Genomic DNA, 22,268 nt, shown 5'->3' on the forward strand with positions numbered 1-22,268 from the left:
AATGGTCACTAAATGACCTGTTGTGTAAATTGATGACTCCCTGTATATTATTTTACAGCCCGGCCAGACGAGCATCTCTTTCAGAGGTAGCTTTCCCGGGGGAAAATGCTATGCCAGGTAATGTCTTTTAATTAGGGCTGATATGCAGTTCGTCTAGTGAAGAATGCCGCAGGGGAACGATTCCCAGTTCGACTCGAACCAAGATAGCTCCAACAGCTGATTCGCTCTGACGTTTTGTGCGGCCACCTGAGGCACAGCCTGACTTTTCAACATTCCCAGAAGGAGAAGATCTGCGCGTAGCTGCTTCTCTCACCTGAGCAGCGCGAACAGAACAGATGCGCCCGCTCTAACCCTGCCCTGCCCTCCAAATTGCTCGACTGATTGGACCTTGCCGCTTGCCGTCTTCTCTCGGGCTGACAGTAACAGGAAGCGCTGCCGGCGCCTCCGAACCCGCTGGAAGAGCGAGCCATGGAGTTCTCGGAGGAGAAGTTGCGGAAGTGGCTGACCAAGGCAAGCGGCGAAAGTGGGAGGAGGAAGAGTTTTAAGAAGCGCGAGCTAGTGAAAGCTCTGGTTTCGGCGTCCCAATTTTGGAGCACCTTTCCTCCCTGGCTTGGCTTGAAGGGAAAGGGAGCGACTGCCTGAATCCATTAAATCAATGTTTTTTTTTCCCAGACTTGGCAGCTTTAAGATGTGTGGACTTCAACTCCCAGAATTCCTCAGCTAACATGGCTGGTTGGGGGATTTTTGGGACTTGAAGTCCACACATTTTAAAGTTGCCAAGTTTGAAAAACATTAAGGGGTCCTTAGTGCACTCTGAGCTTGCTTGTTTTCTTGCAGACGTTTCATTGCCCTAACTAGGTAACATGTTTGCTAGGTACCTAGTTGCTAGGTAACGTTACCATAACTAGTGCTCTAGTTACCTAATGAAACGTCTGCAAGAAAACAAGCAAGCTCAGAGAGCACCAAGGACCCCTCATTTCAACCCTGAGCTATAAATATTCTCCTTTATGGAAAAATATTGCATTGGATCATGCTTCCCTTGCCCTCTCTCTCTCTCTTGGTCGATTTCTTCCCGTTTGCTATTTGGACCTGATCTTCGCTGTTCAGCCGCAGTGAATGGTGCATGTTTTTGCGGGGTTTCCTCAACCCTGCGGAGTTAGGTTTTTTTCCCTTTCTGCTTCAAACGTTGGCTATTTCCTCCTCAAAAATTTATATATCATCGAATCCCATCACCTTTCTTTTGTTCTGGGAATAGAAATCGCAGACTCATCATTATTACAATGGGACATGCTTGTTTGATATACAATCTCTTTTCTATTAAGCTGATCTCCTGATGGACCCAGTAAATAACACATCAACGTGGAAGTAGCTTATATTTCTATTGAATAAATCACAATGGAGTGTGCATGAAATTCATAGTTCATGCTGCTTTTCATTGTCCCCAAATTGTAGCATGTATATATCACAGAAACAGCCTTTCTTTGCTCTGTCCTGGTGGGGTTACTTTCTCTTATTCCCAGGGTGCAGTTGAGATACTATAAAGTCCTCCCTAGTTGCTTCTTTTTTAAAATAGAGTTTTCTTTTCTTAGAACTCCTTCCAGGATGTCTATGGAGATTCTCAGGCATCCAGATCATGGTTGTCCCAAAAGTGCTTTTTCAAGAGGCAACTGGAGTTTCTATTTTTTCTTTGAAGACGTTTTGCTTCTCAGCCAAGAAGCTTCTTCAGCTCTGACTGGATGATGGGGAATGGAATCCCTCATTCCCCACCATCCATGATTCCATTCCCCACCATCCAGTCAGAGCTGAAGAAGCTTCTTGGCTGAGAAGCGAAATGTCTTCAAAGAAAAACCAGAAAGTCCAGTTGCCTCTTGAAAAAGCACCTCTGGGTTCTTCCAAGATGGATGAGGCACATTGCTTGAGCATTATTATCTCCCACTTGATCCTGTACCCTTTCTCCATGCCCATGTGCTCTCTGTTTTGGTACCCGTGTAGCAGTGAGGAGAATGAGCCTCTATTCACAAATAACCTGAGTGATTGAAGCATTGAACTGAGTAAGGGCATGTCACTGCACATCTACAAGCTCTAAGCAACTGGCCAGATGACTAAATTCACTGTTGTAAGCACCAACCTCATTTACCTGACTCTCCACGTCTCATGTTAAGGAGAATGAATGGTGGTTGATCCTCTGCTTGCAAGAGGGAGGGAAAACAAATCTGAGGGCATCCGCCAATCCTTTTCCTTAATTTAGCCTGCAGTATATAAAGACAGCTTTGTTACTATTGCTGAATAAGGATAGAGAATAGGAGGACAATTTATGCTGACGTGCTATTTCTGCCAGCTCAGAGACCTGTGGACTGGACAGCTCTCTAAGTACTCTAAGCCCAAAATATAAACATCCCTTTATGGTTTAGGATCAGTGATGAAATCCACTTACCTTCACTACTGGTTTGAGAAAGGGAGTGCGCGCCTCTTCTGCGCATGTGCAGAGGGTAAAAAATGGGACATAGTGACGTCCTGGCGGGTGGGCAGAGCCTCCCGCTGCCGGTGCTACCTGGTCGTGCGAGCCAGATAGATCCAGCTGGATTTCCCCACTGTTTAGGATGATGTTTTTATATAATACAAACTTTGCTATGAAAGTGTATCCTCTACTGCTTACTGCTGCTTGTGAAGTCTATGGTCGGAGCATGATTTGCAGCAAACATGCCACAGGATTATGTATTGAATATTGTCATAAGAGCCTCATACAAAATACTGACCACAATGTGGTCAGGTGTATTGTGATCCCTCCCCACCTCACTTGGAGTCCTCTAATCCATTTAAGGTCTATAGATCCTCCATTTAACCAGACAGAGATCCTGATTTTATTATCAAATCACCCTTTCATGTCCCCTTTCCCACATTCTCTAGGTATTTTGCTCAATGAAGAATTCCAGATATATGTGTGTTGTATTCTTGTGTAATCCGAGTGGCTGCTTAGACATTTTCCTTCACATGGCCCTGTAGTTCATGTTTAAGATGATCAAAACTGTCTTTCTTATGTCTCCAGTATAAATTCCGAGATCTGACCATAGAAGAACTGAAGCACATAAATGAGTTGTATCCCAACATCAGGTTCACAATGAGCACCTACAGTAAGAATTCCTATTTTGGGGATAAATATATTACAGGTAGTTCTTGGCTTACAACAGTTTGCTTCATGACTATTTGAAGTTGCAACAGCACTGAAAAAAAGTGACTTATGACCATTTTTCACAATTATGACTGTTGCAGCAACCCTAAGGTCAGGTGATCAAAATTCAGCCACTTGACAATTGACTCATATTTATAACAGTTGCAGTGTCCCGGGGTCATCTGATCTCCTTTTCCAACTTTCTGCCAGCAAAGTCAATGGGGAAACCAGATTCAATTAACAACTATGTTACTAATTTAACAACTACAGTGATTCATTTAACAAATGTGGCAAGATAAGTCATAAAATGAGGCAAAATTCACTTAACAAATTTCTCACTTAGCAACATAAATTTTGGGCTCAATTGTGGTCGTAAGATGAGGACTACCTGTACCTGCAATTTTTTTTAAATTGGGGATCGTATAAATCAGATGAATAAAGTGAAATAAATGCTGAATATTAATATTAATATACTCTATGTGCCTATTATTTAGCACCTGAAGTGTATTGTGTATTCACAGTATAATAGTATAACCTGCATATTAATACTATAATGTATTTATTAGGAATTACACTCATTGTTTCCTTTCAATTATTTGGACAGTATGCATGGAATTGCAATCTTACTGTATACTTTTCTTAAATTTTCAGCAATTAATTGATCACTTTTACTATTATAACCTTTACAACAATGGCATGGTAGAGAAAAATGTATATTTATATGCTGCTATTTTTTTAATTAGGATCCCTGTAGTTTTTGAATAGATTTTCTGTAGCATTATGTTGCCTTAGAAAATCTCTGTTTGCTGAATTTACTTTTTATGTCCTATTATGATGTTTTGAAATTCTATGCAATTTCTATTTGTGCATATGTGTGTGTAATGCTTTTGTTTGTTTATTTCCTGCATTTATTATTTTTACAAATAATTCAGGGTGGCAAACATATCCAACACACCTTCAGCCTCCTGTTTTCCCCACAACAATAACCTTGTCAGGTGGATTGGCCTGAGAGGGAGTGGCTGGTCCAAAGTCACCCAGCTGGCTTTCATGGCCAAGGCAGGATTTGAACTTGTGGTCTCCTGCTTTCTAGCTCAGTGCCTTAATACACACACAGACACACATTTTAAGAAATTAATAAAATAAATGACTGCTTTAGCTAATTTGAAATGTTAGGAACAATACATATCATCAGTAAAAATTAAGACAATTTTAAAAGGAAAAATTAAATCCTTAGTGATATAATGTTTTGAATTTTAGCTTTCAAGGATGGATCCCAGAAAGACCTTCTGAACTTTACTAGTACTGTTCCAGTAAAATATAAGGGTGAGTTCGAGGAATGTTTCCTTTGTATTTCTTGTTATTTGAAGATTCCAAATAATATATTTCAAAATGTATTTAGATACAAAAATTATATGTTGCTTCAATCACAGGCTATAATGTGTGTATGTGTGTGTGTGTGTGTGTGTGTGTATTGTACGACGTACCACTAGTACAATAAGCAGCTAATAAAGCAACTTTAGTATCATATTCTCAAGGAAAGGTTCTGGATCAGCATGGGAAGAAATACCTTGCCACCCCTCCCTTCCTAGTCTACTTACTTATGTGGATGGCTCTGATAAAATAAAAGGCAGGAATTTATAGTACAGCATAATTAGAGGTCTTTTTTCCCTTGAAGTCTGAAGTAAGAAACAAAAAGTCACATTTATGGAGATTCTCAGTCATCCAGGTCATGGTTGTCCCAAAGGTGCTTTTTCAAGAGCCAACTGGACTTTCTGGTTTTTCTTTGAAGATGTTTTGTTTCTCATCCAAGAAGCTTCTTCAGCTCTCCACCATCCAGTCAGAGCTCAAGAAGCTTCTTGGATGAGAAGCAAAACATCTTCAAAGAAAACCCAGAAAGTCCAGTTGCCTCTTGAAAAAAAATGCACCTTTGGGACAAAAAGTCACATTACTTAAGTTAGACAGCCTTATGAATCTACTAAGTAACAAAGTAAGTAAAATGAATGCTGAAGTTTCTTAGCAAGGGAGCTGGAAAGACTTTTTTGATTAAGCTATAATGGTGAAAATTAAGCAGCAGAAAAACGAAGAAAATCTGCAGCTGGCTAAGCATGAAGTTGATACTGCAACAGTGGAAATAGGGGGAGATAAAGCAGTGTGAAAGTCAGGAGGAGATTCAGCAGCAGTTCAAGTAACAGACCTGCCACAATGCTATAGAAGCAGCAGAGGTTTCTGGATGGACATTGTCCAGAGAAAGTCCATGGATGGAATCTAAAAAAAAAATCAGTTCTTGGCTGTAATTAGTCAGTAGCTATCCCAAAGGTCTGGCAATAGACTTTGGAGGAATTCATGGGGTTAACAAAGAAAGGAAAGCTATCAAAAAGGTCAATCAGAAAAGACCTGCTGAAGAAGCTACAGTGCTGATGCCCCATCAAAGAAGTCCAGCAGTAGAGGCTGAAACTTCCTGGAAGAGGGTGCGCAATAAACCCCAAGATAGAGTTGACACTAGGTTGTCTTGGTGAAGTAGCCCTAGTAGCAAGCTCAATGACAAACCCTAGTGATTCCAAGAGAAACTATTTTTATTTATTTATTTTGTCAAGCATGTATTTTATGACAGTTACAAGTGTAAACATTATAAATACATGAAAAGGATACGAATAAAAGAAAACATTAGGACAGGGATGGTAGGCACACTGGTGCACTTATGCACGCCCCTTACAGACCTATTAGGAATGGGGTGAGGTCTACAGTAGGTAGTCTAAGGTTAAAGTTTTGAGGATTTGGGGAAGAAACCACAGAGTCAAGTAGTGCATTCCAGGCATTGACAACTCGGTTACTGAAGTCGTATTTTCTGCAGTCTAGTTTGGATCGGTTTACCATGAGTTTGTATCTATTGTGTGCTCTTGTATTGTTTTGGTTGAAGCTGAAGTATTCATCGGCTGGTAGGACATTGTAGCAGATGATTTTATGTACTATGGTTAGGTCAGACTGAAGTTGACGTGAAGTTCTAAGTTGTCTAAGCCCAAAATTTCAAGTCTGGTGGCATAAGATATTTTGTTGTGAGCAGAGGAGTGGAGGACTCTTCTTGTGAAATATCTCTGGACTCATTCGATTGTATTAATGTGTGATATGCAGTGCGGGTTCCTGACAGATGAGCTGTATTCAAGAATTGATCTGGCAAAAGTTTTGTATGCCCTAGTTTGCAGTTCAATATTACCAGAAAAGGGACCCTCACATTAACCCAGGCTGGAGGGGACAGCAGCATACACCCTGCCCCTCATAAAGCAGCCTGGGGAAGGAAGGAAGTTTATTCCCATCTCAAATCAAACTACTCTATTCATTGGACCTGCCTGGGTTTGTTATAATCTTAAACTGAATCTACAACAAATAACAGCCGGTAATTATCAAGTCAGAAAATCAGTTTTCAGTATCAAAAATTAACAATTTAATACAAGTCCGATAGTAAATACTGCCATAGCTGGACAACAAATCTACAACTCTTATGTAACATATGTTGCAGTGTCTCTTCAGAAGAGTAGCGTCTTTTAACCTGTCTTCCTGGAAAATCAACAGGAGTTAAGGAGCAGTTTTAACTTGGGAGGAGGGGGAAAACAATTTCAGAGGGTGGGCACTGATTTTCCATCCCTGTCATGAAGGGTAGGGGATTCATTCTCTCTCCTAGCTGAAATGAGAAGCATGAAACCTTTGCTAAACAGATTTTTATTTTGTATTTTGACAGGTAACATTTATAATATTCCAATTTGCATATGGATTTTAGATTCTTATCCTTTTACTCCACCCATTTGTTTTCTAAACCCTACTGCTAATATGGGAATTTCTGTTGGAAAACATGTCGATGTCCGTGGAAGGATTTACCTGCCATATCTACAAGCCTGGAGTCATGTAAGAATTAGATAAATACATTACATAAAATTATATGTATTATCTTATTAAAATTTATATAGAGGTGATATACCTTTGTACCTCTTTGTAGCAGTTATCATTTTTCCACATATAATTACATACATAAATATGTGCAATATGAGATAAAATACAATTTATTTGAATACAAAATGGTTATGGTAATGTATGTAGAATGGATGGTAGTATTAGGTTTTCAGGTTCCTTATTAACAAAGTCAAGTTAACCAGTGTTACTCAAGAGCGGATGAAGATTTCATCCCCAAACCATGCCTTTTTTTTATCCATCCATCCATCCTTTATTTGATTTTTATTTTACTACTATTTAACCAACTTTACAAATGCAACAGGTTACAAATACAACAAAATAAAAATACAGAAATACAGGAAAGGACTAAAAGCAATAAACATACAATACCAAAGTGGTGTTACAACTCAAATACCTCTGGAAAAAAACGTGGTATCCAGCATCTTCCAAAAGGTGAGGAAGGCAGGAGCAGATCTAACCTTAAGTTCAAGGTCTGTAGAGATTCCAAGTCATCCAGGTCATGGTTGTCCCAAAGGTGCTTTTTTAGGAGGCAACTGGACTTTCTTGTTTTTTCTTCTGAGAAGCGAAAACGTCTTCAAAAAAAAAACAAAAAGAAAAAAACAAAGTCCAGTTGCCTCCTGAAAAAACACCTTTGGGCCTTATTTCAAGGCCTCTCTAAAAGACTGGCTTTTGAACACTGACTCCCAGACCTCCCAAAAGTGGGGAACCATCAGCTGCTTCTCCCACCACAATTATAATGGCCAACCTGACTTCTGTAAGGAGATGCAGGCTTTAGGTAGTCTGGCAGGAACCCATAAATGGATTTAAAGGTTATCACCAGTGGTGGAATACAATTTTTTTTACTACCGGTTCTGTAGGCGTGGCTTGGGCGTGGTGTGGCTTCGTGGGCATGGCTTGATGGGCATGGCAGGAGAAGGATACTGCAAAATCTCCATTCCCTCTGTACTCCTGGGGCCAGACAGAGGTGGTATTTGCCAGTTCTCCAAACTACTCAAAATTTCCACTACCGGTTCTCCAGAACCTGCTAAATAGTATCCCTGGTTAACACCAATAATTGAATTACATCCAGAATCTATTGAACAACCAACATGGGGTTCCCAAAAAAGGCATGATAGGTTCCCAGCAATACTTGCCAGTAAGCATGTGGGCTACTCCATTATTACCAACTGAAGCTTTTGGATAGTTTTTAAAGACAGCCCCACGTAGAGTGCATTGTAGTAGTATAGATAGATGGTAAATAAATCATGAGCCAATGTTGTAAGGTCCTCTTGTGCCAGGGAAGGTCACAATTTATACATCAGCCAAAGCTGGGTAACAACCCCCTTGACTATATCCATCACCTGAGGCTCAACAGGAGCTTCATGTCCAGGAGGGCCTATAAATTGTGGATCTTCTTCAGAAATGGTGTCTCTTCATTCACAGTAATCACCATAGCTGAAAGAGACCCCCAGTGTACAAAACCTGGGTTCTGTTTCCTTCCAGTAAACCCTCACAGTTTCAGGCACCAAGATGGGACTTCAGCGGCATCCCAGCTCTGAATGAATAAAAGAACTCATTCATTAAAAAATTAAGGACTCCATCAGCAACAGTATTAAAATATGCTCTTGTCCTTTTGTAAATCTAGCTATGTGAGTCAGGGCCCTTCCATCTATATAGCCCTGCTCCTATTGCTTTTACTTGATTATTTTAGTCTCCAGGAAAACATTGGAAAATGGATCATGAAACAATGAAAAAAAATACTGTTTTGACAAGTATTCCAATTTTTTTGTGTCAATGATTAAAATCCATGCCTCATATTCCCAAGCAGTTTATATATCTAGTGCGCTAGCTTAAAAATTTACTAGACAATGTTTTAAGTGGTATATCTGTTATATAATTAAATTCTAATTTGTCCTGTATTTATTGCAGCCACAGTCAGTAATTATAGGGTTGTTAAAGGAAATGAGCCTAAAATTTGAAGAGGAACTTCCATTATATGCATTATCATCTTCTGATGAAGCCAGACAGATGGACCTACTTTCGTATATCACAAAAATTGTTGACGGTATTCATCTTTTCTGGAAACTTACCATCTGTTATTTGTGTGTATAATTCATAGTATCTTGATAATTTTGTTTTGGATTTTCCTGGAAGAATCCAAATCAGTAAACTATTACATTATAGCAGCAATAGCAATAGCAATAGCACTTAGACTTATATACTGCTTCATAGTGCTTTACAGCTCTCTGTAAGCGGTTTACAGAGTCAGCATATTGCCCCCAACAATCTGGGTCCTCATTTTACTGACCTTGGAAGGATGCAAGGCTGAGTCAACCTTGAGCCTGGTGAGATTTGATCTGCCAAACTGCTGGCAGCAGAAGTAGCCTGCAGTACTGCACTCTAACCACGGTGCCACCGTGGCTCTAGCAAAGCATAAGATCTGGAACAGGTGTGTCCAACCCACGGCCAAAGGCCTGTATGAGATCCTGGGCAGTTAGTAATATCGCCCCACAAGATTGTAACTTTTAACATTATGTGCTTCGTAGTGATATTTATAGATATTGACTATATTATATATACCCAATTTAGAACATAAGAGTTGAATAATAGAATTGGAAGGGTTAATGGCTTTTGGCAGCACGCACAGGGCTGCTCTTAGCTACTGCTTTTGCTTTTGCTTTGCAGTTTTGACTTTTTTTAAAAAAAGGGAATGGCTGTTTTAAGTTTTCTGCATTGGTTTAGTGGTTCCTGGCACTGTCCTTTTGAAGTGTACTTCCCTCACTCTTCTTGAAAGCCTCTAGTGATGGAGCACCCACAACTTCTGAAGGCAAGCTATTCCATTGGTTAATTGGTCTCACCCTAAGGAGAAATTTCTCCTTAGTCCTAGGTTGCTTCTCTCTTTGGTTAGTGTCCACCCATTGATTCTTGTTGTGCCTTTTAGTGCTTTGGAAAATAGATGGACCTCTCATTTTTGTAGGAGCCCCTCAAATATTGGAACAGTGATATTTTATTGTGAATCGGGGAGATGTTTAGCAAAATTGATTAAATGGAAAAAAGGGCATGGTTTGCTTTTTAAATCCTGTTAGCACTTCTCTAGATAAAAAGTGAAAGATCATTAAAAAGGTCACCAGTATTGTAGAGCTGGGGCAATTTTTACACTGTCAGTTTGAAACAATCTCAAAATTTCCAATGGAAAGAGCTAACAGAGGCATGGATGCCTTTCCTAACTTTCTGTAGTTGACTAGGTTGTGCCAGTTTGATGAAAGGTGGATGTCTCACCTCTCTTCTCCCTGAGATCCTCTGCTTTTTGCACTTTGGTGCCTCCACCTTTCTGTCTTAATGTAGCTGTTTAGTGATTTCTGCTGCTATTGCCTGCCATTCACATGGATGTGTTTACCTGATGCTTTCCCACATAGCCCTGACATGTGAGACAGGTAAGAATTTCACAGGTTATGCCATCATTGAAGAATAAATAAAAAAGTAGAGAAAAATAAAGTGGATAAAAATGAAATAAATGCAGTAGTTCTCACAAATGATTTATTTATTTTGTTAGATGTTTATCCTGTCTTTATTACTTTATAAGGAACTCAAGGTGGAGAACTTATCTAATATTCCTTCCTCCTCTTAGTTTCCCCACAACCAGTAGTGGGATTCAAATCCCGTCGCTACTGGTTCACTTGTCATGCGCAGGAGCCTTTGCACATGTGCAGAGACGTCCGTGGGGGCAGAGCCCCCCCTCCGCCGCTACCAGTTCGCCTGAACCGGTAGCAACCACCACTGCCCACAACCACAATCTAAGAAGTAGTTTGGGCTGGGAGAGAGTGACTTGTCACTGCCATTTTTTCACGCCTAAAATGGGAGTAGAACTCAGAGTCTCTTGGTTTCTAGACCAGCACCTTAAGCACTACTTTGCTTAAAAAGGTGGAAGGAATATCAAAATAACTTATAAGAATTGCATGCAAAAACAGGGATAGAGAAAACAAACTTGTAAAGCTGCAAACATTACAGATAACATTTTAGAATAATCTCCCATAGAATGATGCAAAAGACAAGAGAGGTTGTAGCAAATTACAATCTGAGATGGGCCTGTTAGTAGGAAAGGAGACTAGAATGAGCAGTAATACTTTTGCAAGATGCATCAAACCTGAAGTCAAGATGTTTATTATTTATTTGCACAAGGTCAGCATTCTTTTTATTTGAAAACTACTCGCTCCGGCGAGGTGAGCGGCCAGGCGTGAGAAGAAGGAGTGGTGGGGAGGGGCGAGGCGAGGCGTGGCCGGTCGTGGCAAGGAGAGGCCAGACGAGATGAGGCACCCCTTGACATGAGTGACGTTGAGTTGGCCATACCCACCCAGTCACATGACCACCCAGCCAGTCATTAGGGCGGAGAACCAGTTGTTAAATTATTTGAATCCCACCACTGTTAATGCCATATAGTTTCTGAAACAATTAAGAAATCTCAGTTTCCTTTGTTAAATCTACTGTCCCTAGGATCAAGCTATTAATGTATTTTTGAGTTTGGTATTGCTTGTATTGATCAATTTTTTGTGTAACAAATGGTTAGAGTGGAAGAGCCTTTGCCAAATTGGAACAACAGAGAAGAAAGTCTTTGCCCTTCCCACAGTTTGGATTGGAATGGGAACAATCTCCCATTAGTTCCAACAACAACATTTCTCTTTTCACCTAAAAAAAAAAATAATGTTGCAATCCCTTGCATGTTATCTGGGGGGTAAGATAAATAGAACCCAGCAAACCTACGTTTAAGTAAACATCTATGCATAGGATTTGTTTGCATAACATTTTTTTTTATTTTTCAGTACCATAATTACAGTTGTCCAGACCAAGGCATTTTTAAAAATTATTTTTTTTGAGCATCAGTATTATGCATTTACAATGCATAATCGTTTATTTAAATAGCATGTGGTTTTTAGGTGAAAACAATGGACAATCAAAGGGAGAAGAAAAGAAAAATGATGGAGGATTACGCAAAGTTACAATAGTTGGGGCTGGAGATCTAGGCTTTGCTTGTATTTTGGCTATTTCAGCAAAGGTATGCACTTTCTGTTACTGTTATGCTCGTTTCTGTAATAAATTTATATTGTAATAAAATAATTGGAGCAGGGGAATATTTGAGACCATATTCACAGAATTTTCTCCATAAAAGTCTTCTAAATTATGGCTGGAGGCATTACCTTATTAGAGATTAATAATGCATTTCTGTGTAAATTCATTAAGAGATGTTTTCCATCTAATCTCAGAATAAATACTTATGAACTCTGTAATTTTTGATTATATGTATTAGGAATACACTTTTACTTTCTTTTTAGTTTATTTGAATGTGATATTTTTCAAAAAAGCTGCTTAACTTTTTGTACTTATTATTCTTGTTGGATTGAATCCCACAGAATTCTTCTCAGAATACAATTCGTATTTGCTTTGATGAAAAACATTTCTTTCTTTCTTTTGAATCAATTTAGGATATTGCTGACAAAGTGGTTGTCTTGGACTGCTCAGAAGCTACAGTGAAAGGAGGAACAATGGACCTAGAAATCTTTGACTTGCCAAAGGTGGAAATTAGTCGAGGTAATATTACACTGTATAGTATTTTCTAGCAATATTGCAAACTGAAATATTCACCTGGGCTGCTCTGCAGGGTGCAAAAAGTTTTGGAAGCTTCTTTCACTTCAGTGCTTCAGTCTTGGAGAAAGATTGTACTGCATAGATAATCCTACGTACATGTAAAATGGTTAATGTACTCATCCCAGAGCTCAGCAAATACAGTCAAAGCATACTCATTTATTTACATATATGAAATATTAATCCATGTTATATTCTTCCTGAGATTTGATCTGCATTCCAAAATTGGCAGAACATAGCAAGGGTTATGTGTAAAGACACATTACTACGTAATAGACTGAATTCTCTTTGAATTTTTGACATTAGTTCAATTTCAGTAGTATTAATAATAATTCCTCTATTAATTATATAAGTGGGAAGAGATTGGAAGTGATACTTTTGCCTATTTATCTCAAGTCCAGAAATAAACCATGTATTATCATAGATTTATTTATTTATTTTTTAAAAATACCATTCTTGAAAATAAGACATATTCAATAATAATTTGCAATTCTTTATATTTTTATAGATTTTTCTGCATCAGCGGACTCAAAGTTGGTGGTGCTTACCGTTAATTCTTTAGGGAATGCTCAGTCCTATCTGGAGGTTGTACAGAGCAATGTGGAATTGTTCAGAGGCATTATTCCCTCAATAGCTCATTACAGTCAACACAGTGTACTGCTTATTGCCTCTCAGCCAGGTACTGTATGGCAAAGTTTAATATAATTCTATGAAGTTTCAATCACAAGATATGATTTGCAATTGATATTATCTTAGGGTTTTTTGACATCATCTTAGTGAGAATTAAAAGGTATCTTATTTTGTCATAATTCTCAGCCACAAAATAACAGTATCAAGTATTAGGTCAACTTTTTTAAAAAAAATCTGCTGGTTGTTTTATCTTGTTCTACGTGATGAACAGTTATTGGAAATTTCCTTTTAGGCAATTTAAAAACCTCAATAGATTTTTCTGATTCCAAATATTGTATAAAGGTTGTGTAATTTGTTACATGATTCAACTCCATTGCTTATCTCCAATGAGGTAGTACCAGGATTACAGTCTTTTAAAACTATACAAACACAAGCACGGAAATAAAGAACAGAAATATAGTATACCACTTACAAAAAAATCAACCAAGTTTGTTAACATCTTAACTATTTTGGTATAATAATTCTTTCTGTTCTGTTTATATACAAAAAGTGAATACTGACAATCCAAGACTGTAAAGATGGGGTGGTGCTATTTTTCTAACATTGAAGAGTAATATTTTTGCTGCTTTCCATGGTTGATAAATCCATAAATCCATATTACTTGTAGTCATACGTTTTGAGTTTGGTCCATGCAGTTCAATTAACATATTTAAATCATGCTGATCTTTGTAATATTATATTAAAAACGTAAAGATATTAAGCCAAAATGAAATAATAACAGCCCATATCATATGAGTAAGGTGACCGCTCCCTTCTTCATTTGGGAGCACGGGAGGACCCCTTGGAGGGTCAGGCCAAGGACGTTGTACAGTATCTGTATGACAAAATCGCTCAAATTCGGGAAGACTTGGACTCTGACTGGGTAGATTCAGGTGGGCTGATGGAGGCAGGTCTTGAGAATATTATCTGGGAAGAGTTTGACCCTGTGACCCCCGAAGACGTGGGCAGGATTCTGGGCAGACTGAGCGCGGCCACATGTTTATTGGACCCGTGTCCCTCCTGGTTAGTGCTGGCTTCCTGGGAGGTTACACGAGGCTGGCTCCAGGGGATTATTAATGCTTTGTTGAGTGAGGGTGGCTTTCCCGCCGCCTTGAAAGAGGCGGTGGTGAGGCCTCTCCTCAAGAAGCCTTCCCTGGACCCAGCAGTGTTAGCAAATTGTCGTCTAGTCTCCAACCTTCGCTTTGTGGCGAAGGTTGTTGAGAGTGTGGTGGCGCGACAGCTTCCCCAATACCTGGATGAAACGGTTTACCTAGATCTGTTCCAGTTGGGTTTCAGGCCTGGTACAGCACGGAAACAGCATTGGTCGCGTTGGTTGATGATCTCTGGAGGGCTCGGAAGAGGGGTTGTTCCTCTGTCCTGGTCCTATTAGACCTCTCAGCGGCTTTCAATACCATCGACCGTGGTATCATGCTGCACTGGTTGGAAGAGCTGGGGGTGGGGGGCACCATTCTGTGGTGGTTCTCCTCCTTTCTCTCTGACCAGTCGCAGTCTGTGTTGGCAGGGGGACAGAGGTCGACCCCGAGGCGCCTTGTGTGTGGGGTGCCACAAGGGTCGGTCCTCTCACCCCTTCTGTTCAACATTTATATGAAGCCGCTGGGTGAGATCATCCGTGGTTTTGGGGTGAAGTACCATCAGTATGCTGACGATACTCAGCTGTACATCTCCACCCTGGGCCACCCCAATGATGCCCTTGAAGTGATGTCCCAGTGCCTGGAGGCCATGCGGATCTGGATGAGGAGAAACAGGCTCAGGCTCAACCCATCCAAGACCGAGTGGCTGTGGTTTCCGGCGTCCTGATATAGCCAGCTGGCGCCATTGCTGGCTATTGGGGGCGAGTCGTTGGCCCCCATGGAGAGGGCTCGCAACTTGGGCGTCCTCCTGGATACACGGCTGTCCTTAGAAGAACATCTGACGGCTGTGGCCAGGGAGACTTTCTATCAGGTTTGCCTGATTCACCAGTTGCGTCCCTTTCTGGATCAGGACTCCTTATGCACGGTCACTCATGCCCTCGTCACTTCCCGCCTGGACTACTGTAATGGTCTCTACATGGGGCTCCCCTTGAGGAGTACCCGGAGGCTCCAACTGGTCCAGAATGCGGCCGCACAGGTGGTTATGGGAGCGACATGGCGCTCCCACGTAACACCTCTCCTGCGCGAGCTGCACAGGTTCCCGGTGGTCTTCCGGGTGTGCTTCAAGGTACTGGTTATCACCTTTAGAGCACTCCATGGCTCAGGACCTGGTTATCTACAAGACCGCCTTCTGCCACTGGTAGCCTCTGCCCGACCAGTACGCTCCCATAGAGAGGGGCTTCTCAGGGTGCCGTCGGCCAAACAGTGTCGACTGGCGGCCCCCAGAGGGAGACCCTTCTCTGTGGGGGCACCTGCCCTTTGGAACGAGCTCCCCCGAGAGATACGGAGGATACCGGATTTGCGCACTTTCTGCCGTGCCCTCAAGACCTTTTTATTCCATCAAGCGGGCTGGCCTAACCCTTTTTAATTGTTTAATTTTAATTCGGATCTATTCTTAAAAATAGGGATGTTTTAATTAATGGGCCAAATCTATTTAATATGTCTTTTAACTTGTTTTTAATTTTTATATTATATTTGTTTTATTTATGGCTGTTCACCGCCCTGAGTCCTTCGGGAGTAGGGCGGTATATAAATTTAAATAAACTAAACTAAACTAAATGTCTTTTTACCATTTTTGTACTTCCAGCCAGTCTTTTCAAATATTTTCTGTGTGTTTAGTATTGCAGAAATGGATCTTTTTTCAGTTTGCTTCCTATTAAGAAGCATAATTCATATTTTTAAAGACTGCCTAATATATTGGGAGAGTTCATTGAAATCAATGGGTGACACCAATTCAGATTTGAAGGAAGACATCAGCAGAATAGGGAAGGACAAATTTTTGATGTTGAAGGGAATTTTGACAATCGTAAAAATTATTTACATAAATTATGTAAATTTTGGAAAGAATAATTTAAAAATCCAATGACATAGGAAGAGATCTTGCTATTTGGAACCTAACAAAGACCAATTACTATGAGCTCTATTCAGGGCATCCGTAGAAGGAAGTGTAGATATATAGAGTGTTGGTACACATATAAAAGGATCAGGGCTTCAGCTGCATCATTGCAACAAAACATACTGACTTTTTGACTCCCTGTGGATATTGTTGGCTCTTCTAAATATATATATATATATATATTTGTGCCTGCTTTGGTGTGTTTGTGCAGACATTTGGGTTAATATTGACTCCTGGTAACTGCCTGCATATGTTCTTACAGTTTCTTGGAAAAATTTTGGAAGAGATTTGACATTGTTTTTTTTTTTTTTTTTTGCTTGCTTGCTTGCTTGCTACTGTAGAGGAACATAATTAAAAATGACCCCCCCCTCAAAAAAAAAAACAAAAGTAATGGACAAATTTTATAATTGCTCTTATCCAAATTATACGAGATACATCTAATAGTTGACATATAGACTGTTAGTTAATCAGAGATCTCCAAAAAGACTCCCTCTCCAGTTCTGAATTCATTAGAAGATTCCATTCTGTAGTTCAGGCTGAGGTCCTTGGTGTTCTCTGAGCTTGGTTCCTTGTTTGTTTGTAGACATTTCATTACCTATCTAGGTATCATCATCAGTACTGTTTGTTCCCTGTTTATTCTCAGAGTTATATCTTTGCTATAAATGAGAATGGGTGAAGGTACAAGAAACTTGAATAGTATGTGTTATCCAAAGTCTAATAGATAGATAATAAATAATACTAAACTTAGGCCTTTCACATCTTTTCTCCAACACAATCAAATCTTTATGGCGATTAAAGCTTCTCATTATGCAAGAAATCCTGACCTTTTATTGACATCCTGCAGCTGTTCACAAAGAAATAGTAAACCTCTGATTCCTCAGCAATCATAGAAATTAATAGATGTATGTGCCTATGTATGGCACACCATTCCACTTATCCCAAAGTTGCCCAAATAACAGTATAATTTTTCTTAAAGTTAAAAATGGAATTTACCGTAAATACAAAAATCATTAAAAATCAGGAATATTTACAAGACACTTTAAACCACTATTTGATATTCACTTAAAAATATTTGTCAATTTTCTTATTTTTTTTTAAAATCACAACTACAGTAGAAATAATGACCTATGTGTCGTGGAAGCTGAGTGGATTCCCCAAAAGCAGAGTTATTGGAATTGGTTGCAATTTGGATTCAGCAAGATTCCAGTATGTTATTAAAAATCTGTTGAAAGCCCAAAGCAGAAGTAAAGACAATTGGATTATCGGTGAACAAGGAGTAAACAAAGGTAAAACACTGAACTACAGTATGACTTGGGAAACTACATTTTAGATTTTCTTTCCTCTTTGAATTAGAACATAAATGAGCACTTTTATATTTGTTTGAGAAAACATTGAAATTTATGCTGAAGGTACAATTTTATAAATGGAAAATGTAGGATAGTCCTTTTTTAATGATCACAATTGGGACTAGAAATTGGTCATTAAACAAAGCCATCACTAAGTGGGAAATCAAGTGAGTGCAATTATGCTTTGATTTTCTTCATTTTTCCACCCTTTGGAATGGTGGGATAATTAGCAAGAAGGAATTAATGTTTAAACAATCTCTCCTGTGCCTGATCCATTTTCTCTCTCCTTCCCTCATGAAGTAGGGAGATTGGAGAGGAGGAGATTACAAGAGAGTTAGAGGCACAAAATGGGGAATACACTGGATGTTTGCTAGCACATTTCTTTTGATGTCTATTCCCTTGCTTACTCTCTTATAATCCTTCCTTAAACTTTCTGCTCTGCAAGGGTGAAAAATCTAAACAATGGGTCAGGCACAGAACAACATATTCTGATTACAATGATGATCACATGATTGAGGGACACTGCAAAGATTGTAAATACTTGCCTTGGTTGCAGAGTTATTTTTTTCATCACCATTATAACTTCAAATGGTTGCTGCAATTGATTGAGGCAATTGGTAAGCGAAGTCTACTTTAAAACATTTGCCAACTTCTGCTTTAATTAATAGCTAATAGGAGAAATTAGAAGGAGTATTGTACCTCTATTAGCATGACACGATAAGACTACAAAGTACATAGGTTGAAAACCAAGACATGTTATCTAACTATCCAAATGTTTGAAAAAAAAATTAATTGCAATTGTCTTATACAGTGGCAGCATGGAGTTCTAATTCAGTGATAAATCATCCTGATGATAAGTTAGCAAATGATCAACAGGTGTTGACTAACAGGTAAAACATCTATGCCTCTATATATTTAGTAGGAAATGACACTTATTTTAATGGGACTTCTATATAAGCTGGTATAGGATTTTAGCCCACATATAAATGTTCACCTGTATCTGAGTAGCACAATCTACATTATTTAATTATAAAACATTTATATTTGAGTATAGCAACAGCTCTGGTGAAAATATGTGGATATTGAAAAGAATATATTGCTTGTTGGAAAAGTCTTTTTTAAGTCTTAGATGTATTTCTTGTATTTAGAGCCATGGAAATTCTGAAAGGAAAAGGCCAAAGGTCTTGGTCTGTTGGTCTGTCAATAGCTGATCTGACTGACACTATATTGAATGATAAAAGAAAAATACATTCTGTATCAACCACGGTGAAGGTAAGCAGGAAACTGATTTTACTTTTGAAAAAGACTGAATATTAAGGTTATAGATAACAGTTGAAAACCATGAGAAGAAAAGAAAAAAGGATCTACAGGTGCCCCTGACTTTGGCTTGAGGATACTTGGCTAACCATTCCTTCTTGTCCTACATATCCCATGGTAGAGGCCAGCTGTTTTGGGGTTTTTCTGATCCAAATCCAATGGAAATCTTGTTTTCAATTTTCATCTGACAATAAATTTGCTATTTTCATGGTTTGTGTTGCTACAGTGGCCACCATGGCAGCATCAGAAATTGGTCCAGCACCTTTTCATTCCAGATGTCAAAGGTCCTCTTTGTTGGTTGCTGTCAGCATCCCTCTACAGCCATTTTAAAAAACTTTTTAAAAATACTTAATACAATTGAAAATACAATTCTAAATATCACTTTTAACAGAATAAATTATGTTTCTCAGCAACAAAGGTCAGACACTAAAATGATTAGTCCTTTTGCTGGCTTACCTCAGTTATAACTTTTGATAACTAATATGGTTTAAACAGCCAATGTCATTTAAAGCAGAAAATATTCACTTTTGGTTTTGTGGTTTGTATGCTATAAATCACTTGAAATACTGTAGTTCCAGATGGTCACTAAGTAACAGCAAAGAATTAGTTTCTCTATCTCTTTGCTGTTATTTAGTGTCAATCTGGGATTTTACAGCTCAGATAAAAATACATCTAAATTGTGTAATTACTTGCAAGCTTATTTAGATCTTACAAGTATTAGTGACTGGAATATGTAAAATTCAAGCCCGAAGTGCCTTAAATTTCATATACCTTTGATAAAATCCAGATACATGTAAAAATATTATGCTTATGTTTTTTTTTTTTCCTAGGGGTGTTATAATATAAACAGTGAAGTATTTTTAAGTATGCCTTGTGTACTTGGAATCAGTGGTGTAATTGAAATGATGAAGCCTGTGGAAGAGGATAATGTAGCTGAAAAACTTCAAACCAGTGCTGCATCTGTCAATGACCTTCAACAGCAACTGAAGCTCTGATTGCCAAGGAACCATAGATTTTTGTTCTTAAAATATTTGAGATTTGCAGAAAAGGTATTAACAACCAACTGGGTCCAACATCAAATTCTCACAGTGTGGAAACTTTAGTGAATATTATTATATGGTAACTAAAAGTAGACAAAAACATTTAGGTTAGGGAAGGTATTAACGGCCATGGCCTTACACGTAAGATATTTTATAATCATAAATTACTGTACTTCTTTGCCCTTTCCTCTTCATGCTGTGCCCTTCAATACTACTATTCAACTTTGTTCTCTTAAGTAAATTTTTATTTTAATCTGAGATGTTAGGCAGTCAGAGGTAATATATCACCATTAGATTGTTATTTCCCATATATTATTGACTGTATATAGATAATATACATTTCTTAGAAAGAAACGGCAGCACAGTATTGTCTAAAATCAATGTTCATGATTCAACTGATATTTATGTTTTTTTAAATGTTTATACTACCAAATCAATCATGTGATGTTGCCATTATATTGCACAAATATTACTTTAGGCTCAATATGTCTAATTAGAGTTCTGTATAGATTCTAAAGATTTAGGGGAAAGTCTTGGGCAAAGGCCTTTAAAAATAGTAGCATAATACATTGCTGCACTTTTGGCTCCCAAGACCCAGAGAGAAAACAGGATTCTTTCTGTTTTAGGCACAGAACATGCTTTGTTTATCCTCCTTTATCCCATCCTAAAACTAAGGAGGACCTACCAAAGTAATCTTTTTCATGTAGCTGGATCCACACTCCTGGAAACGGACAGGAACAACATGTAAATGCACTATTCATTATTATGCAGTAATTAAGTTTTAATGTATTTGGCTGCTCAGTTCTAATATTGCACTAAGCTTTTAGCAATGCAAAAAGATTTGCCACACTAAATTTAATAAAATGTTATTGTGTAATTATGTATGCTTACAATGATTTTTGCCAATTTTCCGTAGATTATTTTTCCAAAAATTATGATATGGAAAAAAAAACCTTCTTAATGAGATATTAATAAGGCTAATGGTATCTGATCTCCATCTTTTGCTTTGAATTCTATGATTTTCAGAGGTAAAGATTTAATGAGGAAGTGATGCACAATTTTATGGGTGCATTGCTGGTATTTTGAATCAGCAGTAACAAAACCTACAGAATTTCAGCACACATGCCGGTGACTTTGGGTCAGTTACTTTCCCTCAACACTCCAATGAAGGAATTGGCAAGCCACTAATGAAAAATGCTGCCAAGAAAACTGCAGGGGGCAATCGCCAGCTGATTTAAAAACACATTTAAAAAAAAAACAGGGCAGAAAGAGCAGGTTGTGAAGCCACCTATCCTAATTTTAAAACAAATAACAGTAATAAAGAGTAAGCCCACTTGTGAATTTGTCTTGGGATTAATTGTGCTTGTTTATAATAACAATAATAAATTAAATTTATATTTTTTATCAGATTTATATAGCCGCCCATCTCACCAGAGGTGATTCTGGATGGTGCACACCATGAAAGAAAAATATAAATTATAAAATAGTCATTATAAAAAATAAACCATTATTTAAAAAAATAAGAATCAGTAAAAATTAAAATTTATATAATACCCAATTCTCAGCAACTCTGGGATCCATGACCCCTACATGACCCCATAGGAATCTGGCAACAGCCATTAAAATATTAAAGGACACATTCGTGGACAAAAACAGGCATCTCAATCACAAAGCCCCAAAGAATGCATAAAAGGCCACCTACTCTCAACCCCATTTTATCAGCCACCCCAGAAACGTGTGGCTGTCACTGAAGTTTCTGCTACCAACTAAACCGAAACCTTCTTTCCTGCAGCCTGCCTCCATTTTATTTCAACATCTTTCTCCTGGCTTGGAACTGGATCTGATTTTTCTTCCAACAATGAGTTCACTTAAAAGGTTTGTACAGTATAAACAAATATTATTTATTTATACTCCAACTTTGATCAAGGAGCTCAAAGTGGCACTCTGTCCTCCAATATTTTTTTCTCCTACAACCCTCTAAAATAAGTGTACAAGAGAGACTGGCCAAGTTGGGGGGGACAGACTTAGTTTAAAGGGTGAAGTCTGATCCCCCCCCCATCAATGCTGTTGAACCTTATCTAATCTCACCCAGGTGCAAACTGT

General features: G+C 38.6%; 1 protein-coding gene across 1 annotated transcript; it reads left to right on the forward strand.

Annotated features, from left to right (window-relative positions):
* Positions 1-440: 440 nt before the first annotated feature.
* UEVLD (UEV and lactate/malate dehyrogenase domains) lies at positions 441-21,042 on the forward strand. The gene is made up of 12 exons (XM_070957434.1): positions 441-510; positions 3,047-3,131; positions 4,427-4,492; positions 6,903-7,066; positions 9,041-9,176; positions 12,043-12,161; positions 12,589-12,694; positions 13,257-13,427; positions 17,575-17,748; positions 18,620-18,698; positions 18,957-19,080; positions 19,956-21,042. Exons 1-12 carry the CDS (start codon positions 469-471, stop codon positions 20,118-20,120), a joined length of 1,431 nt encoding a protein of 476 aa, XP_070813535.1. The 5' UTR covers positions 441-468; the 3' UTR covers positions 20,121-21,042.
* Positions 21,043-22,268: the final 1,226 nt, after the last annotated feature.

The sequence above is a fragment of the Pituophis catenifer genome, unplaced genomic scaffold, assembly GCF_029215685.1.
Source record: "Pituophis catenifer annectens isolate HBS135680 unplaced genomic scaffold, rPitCat1.0.hap2 SCAF_1, whole genome shotgun sequence".
Classification (NCBI taxonomy): Eukaryota; Metazoa; Chordata; class Lepidosauria; order Squamata; family Colubridae; genus Pituophis; species Pituophis catenifer.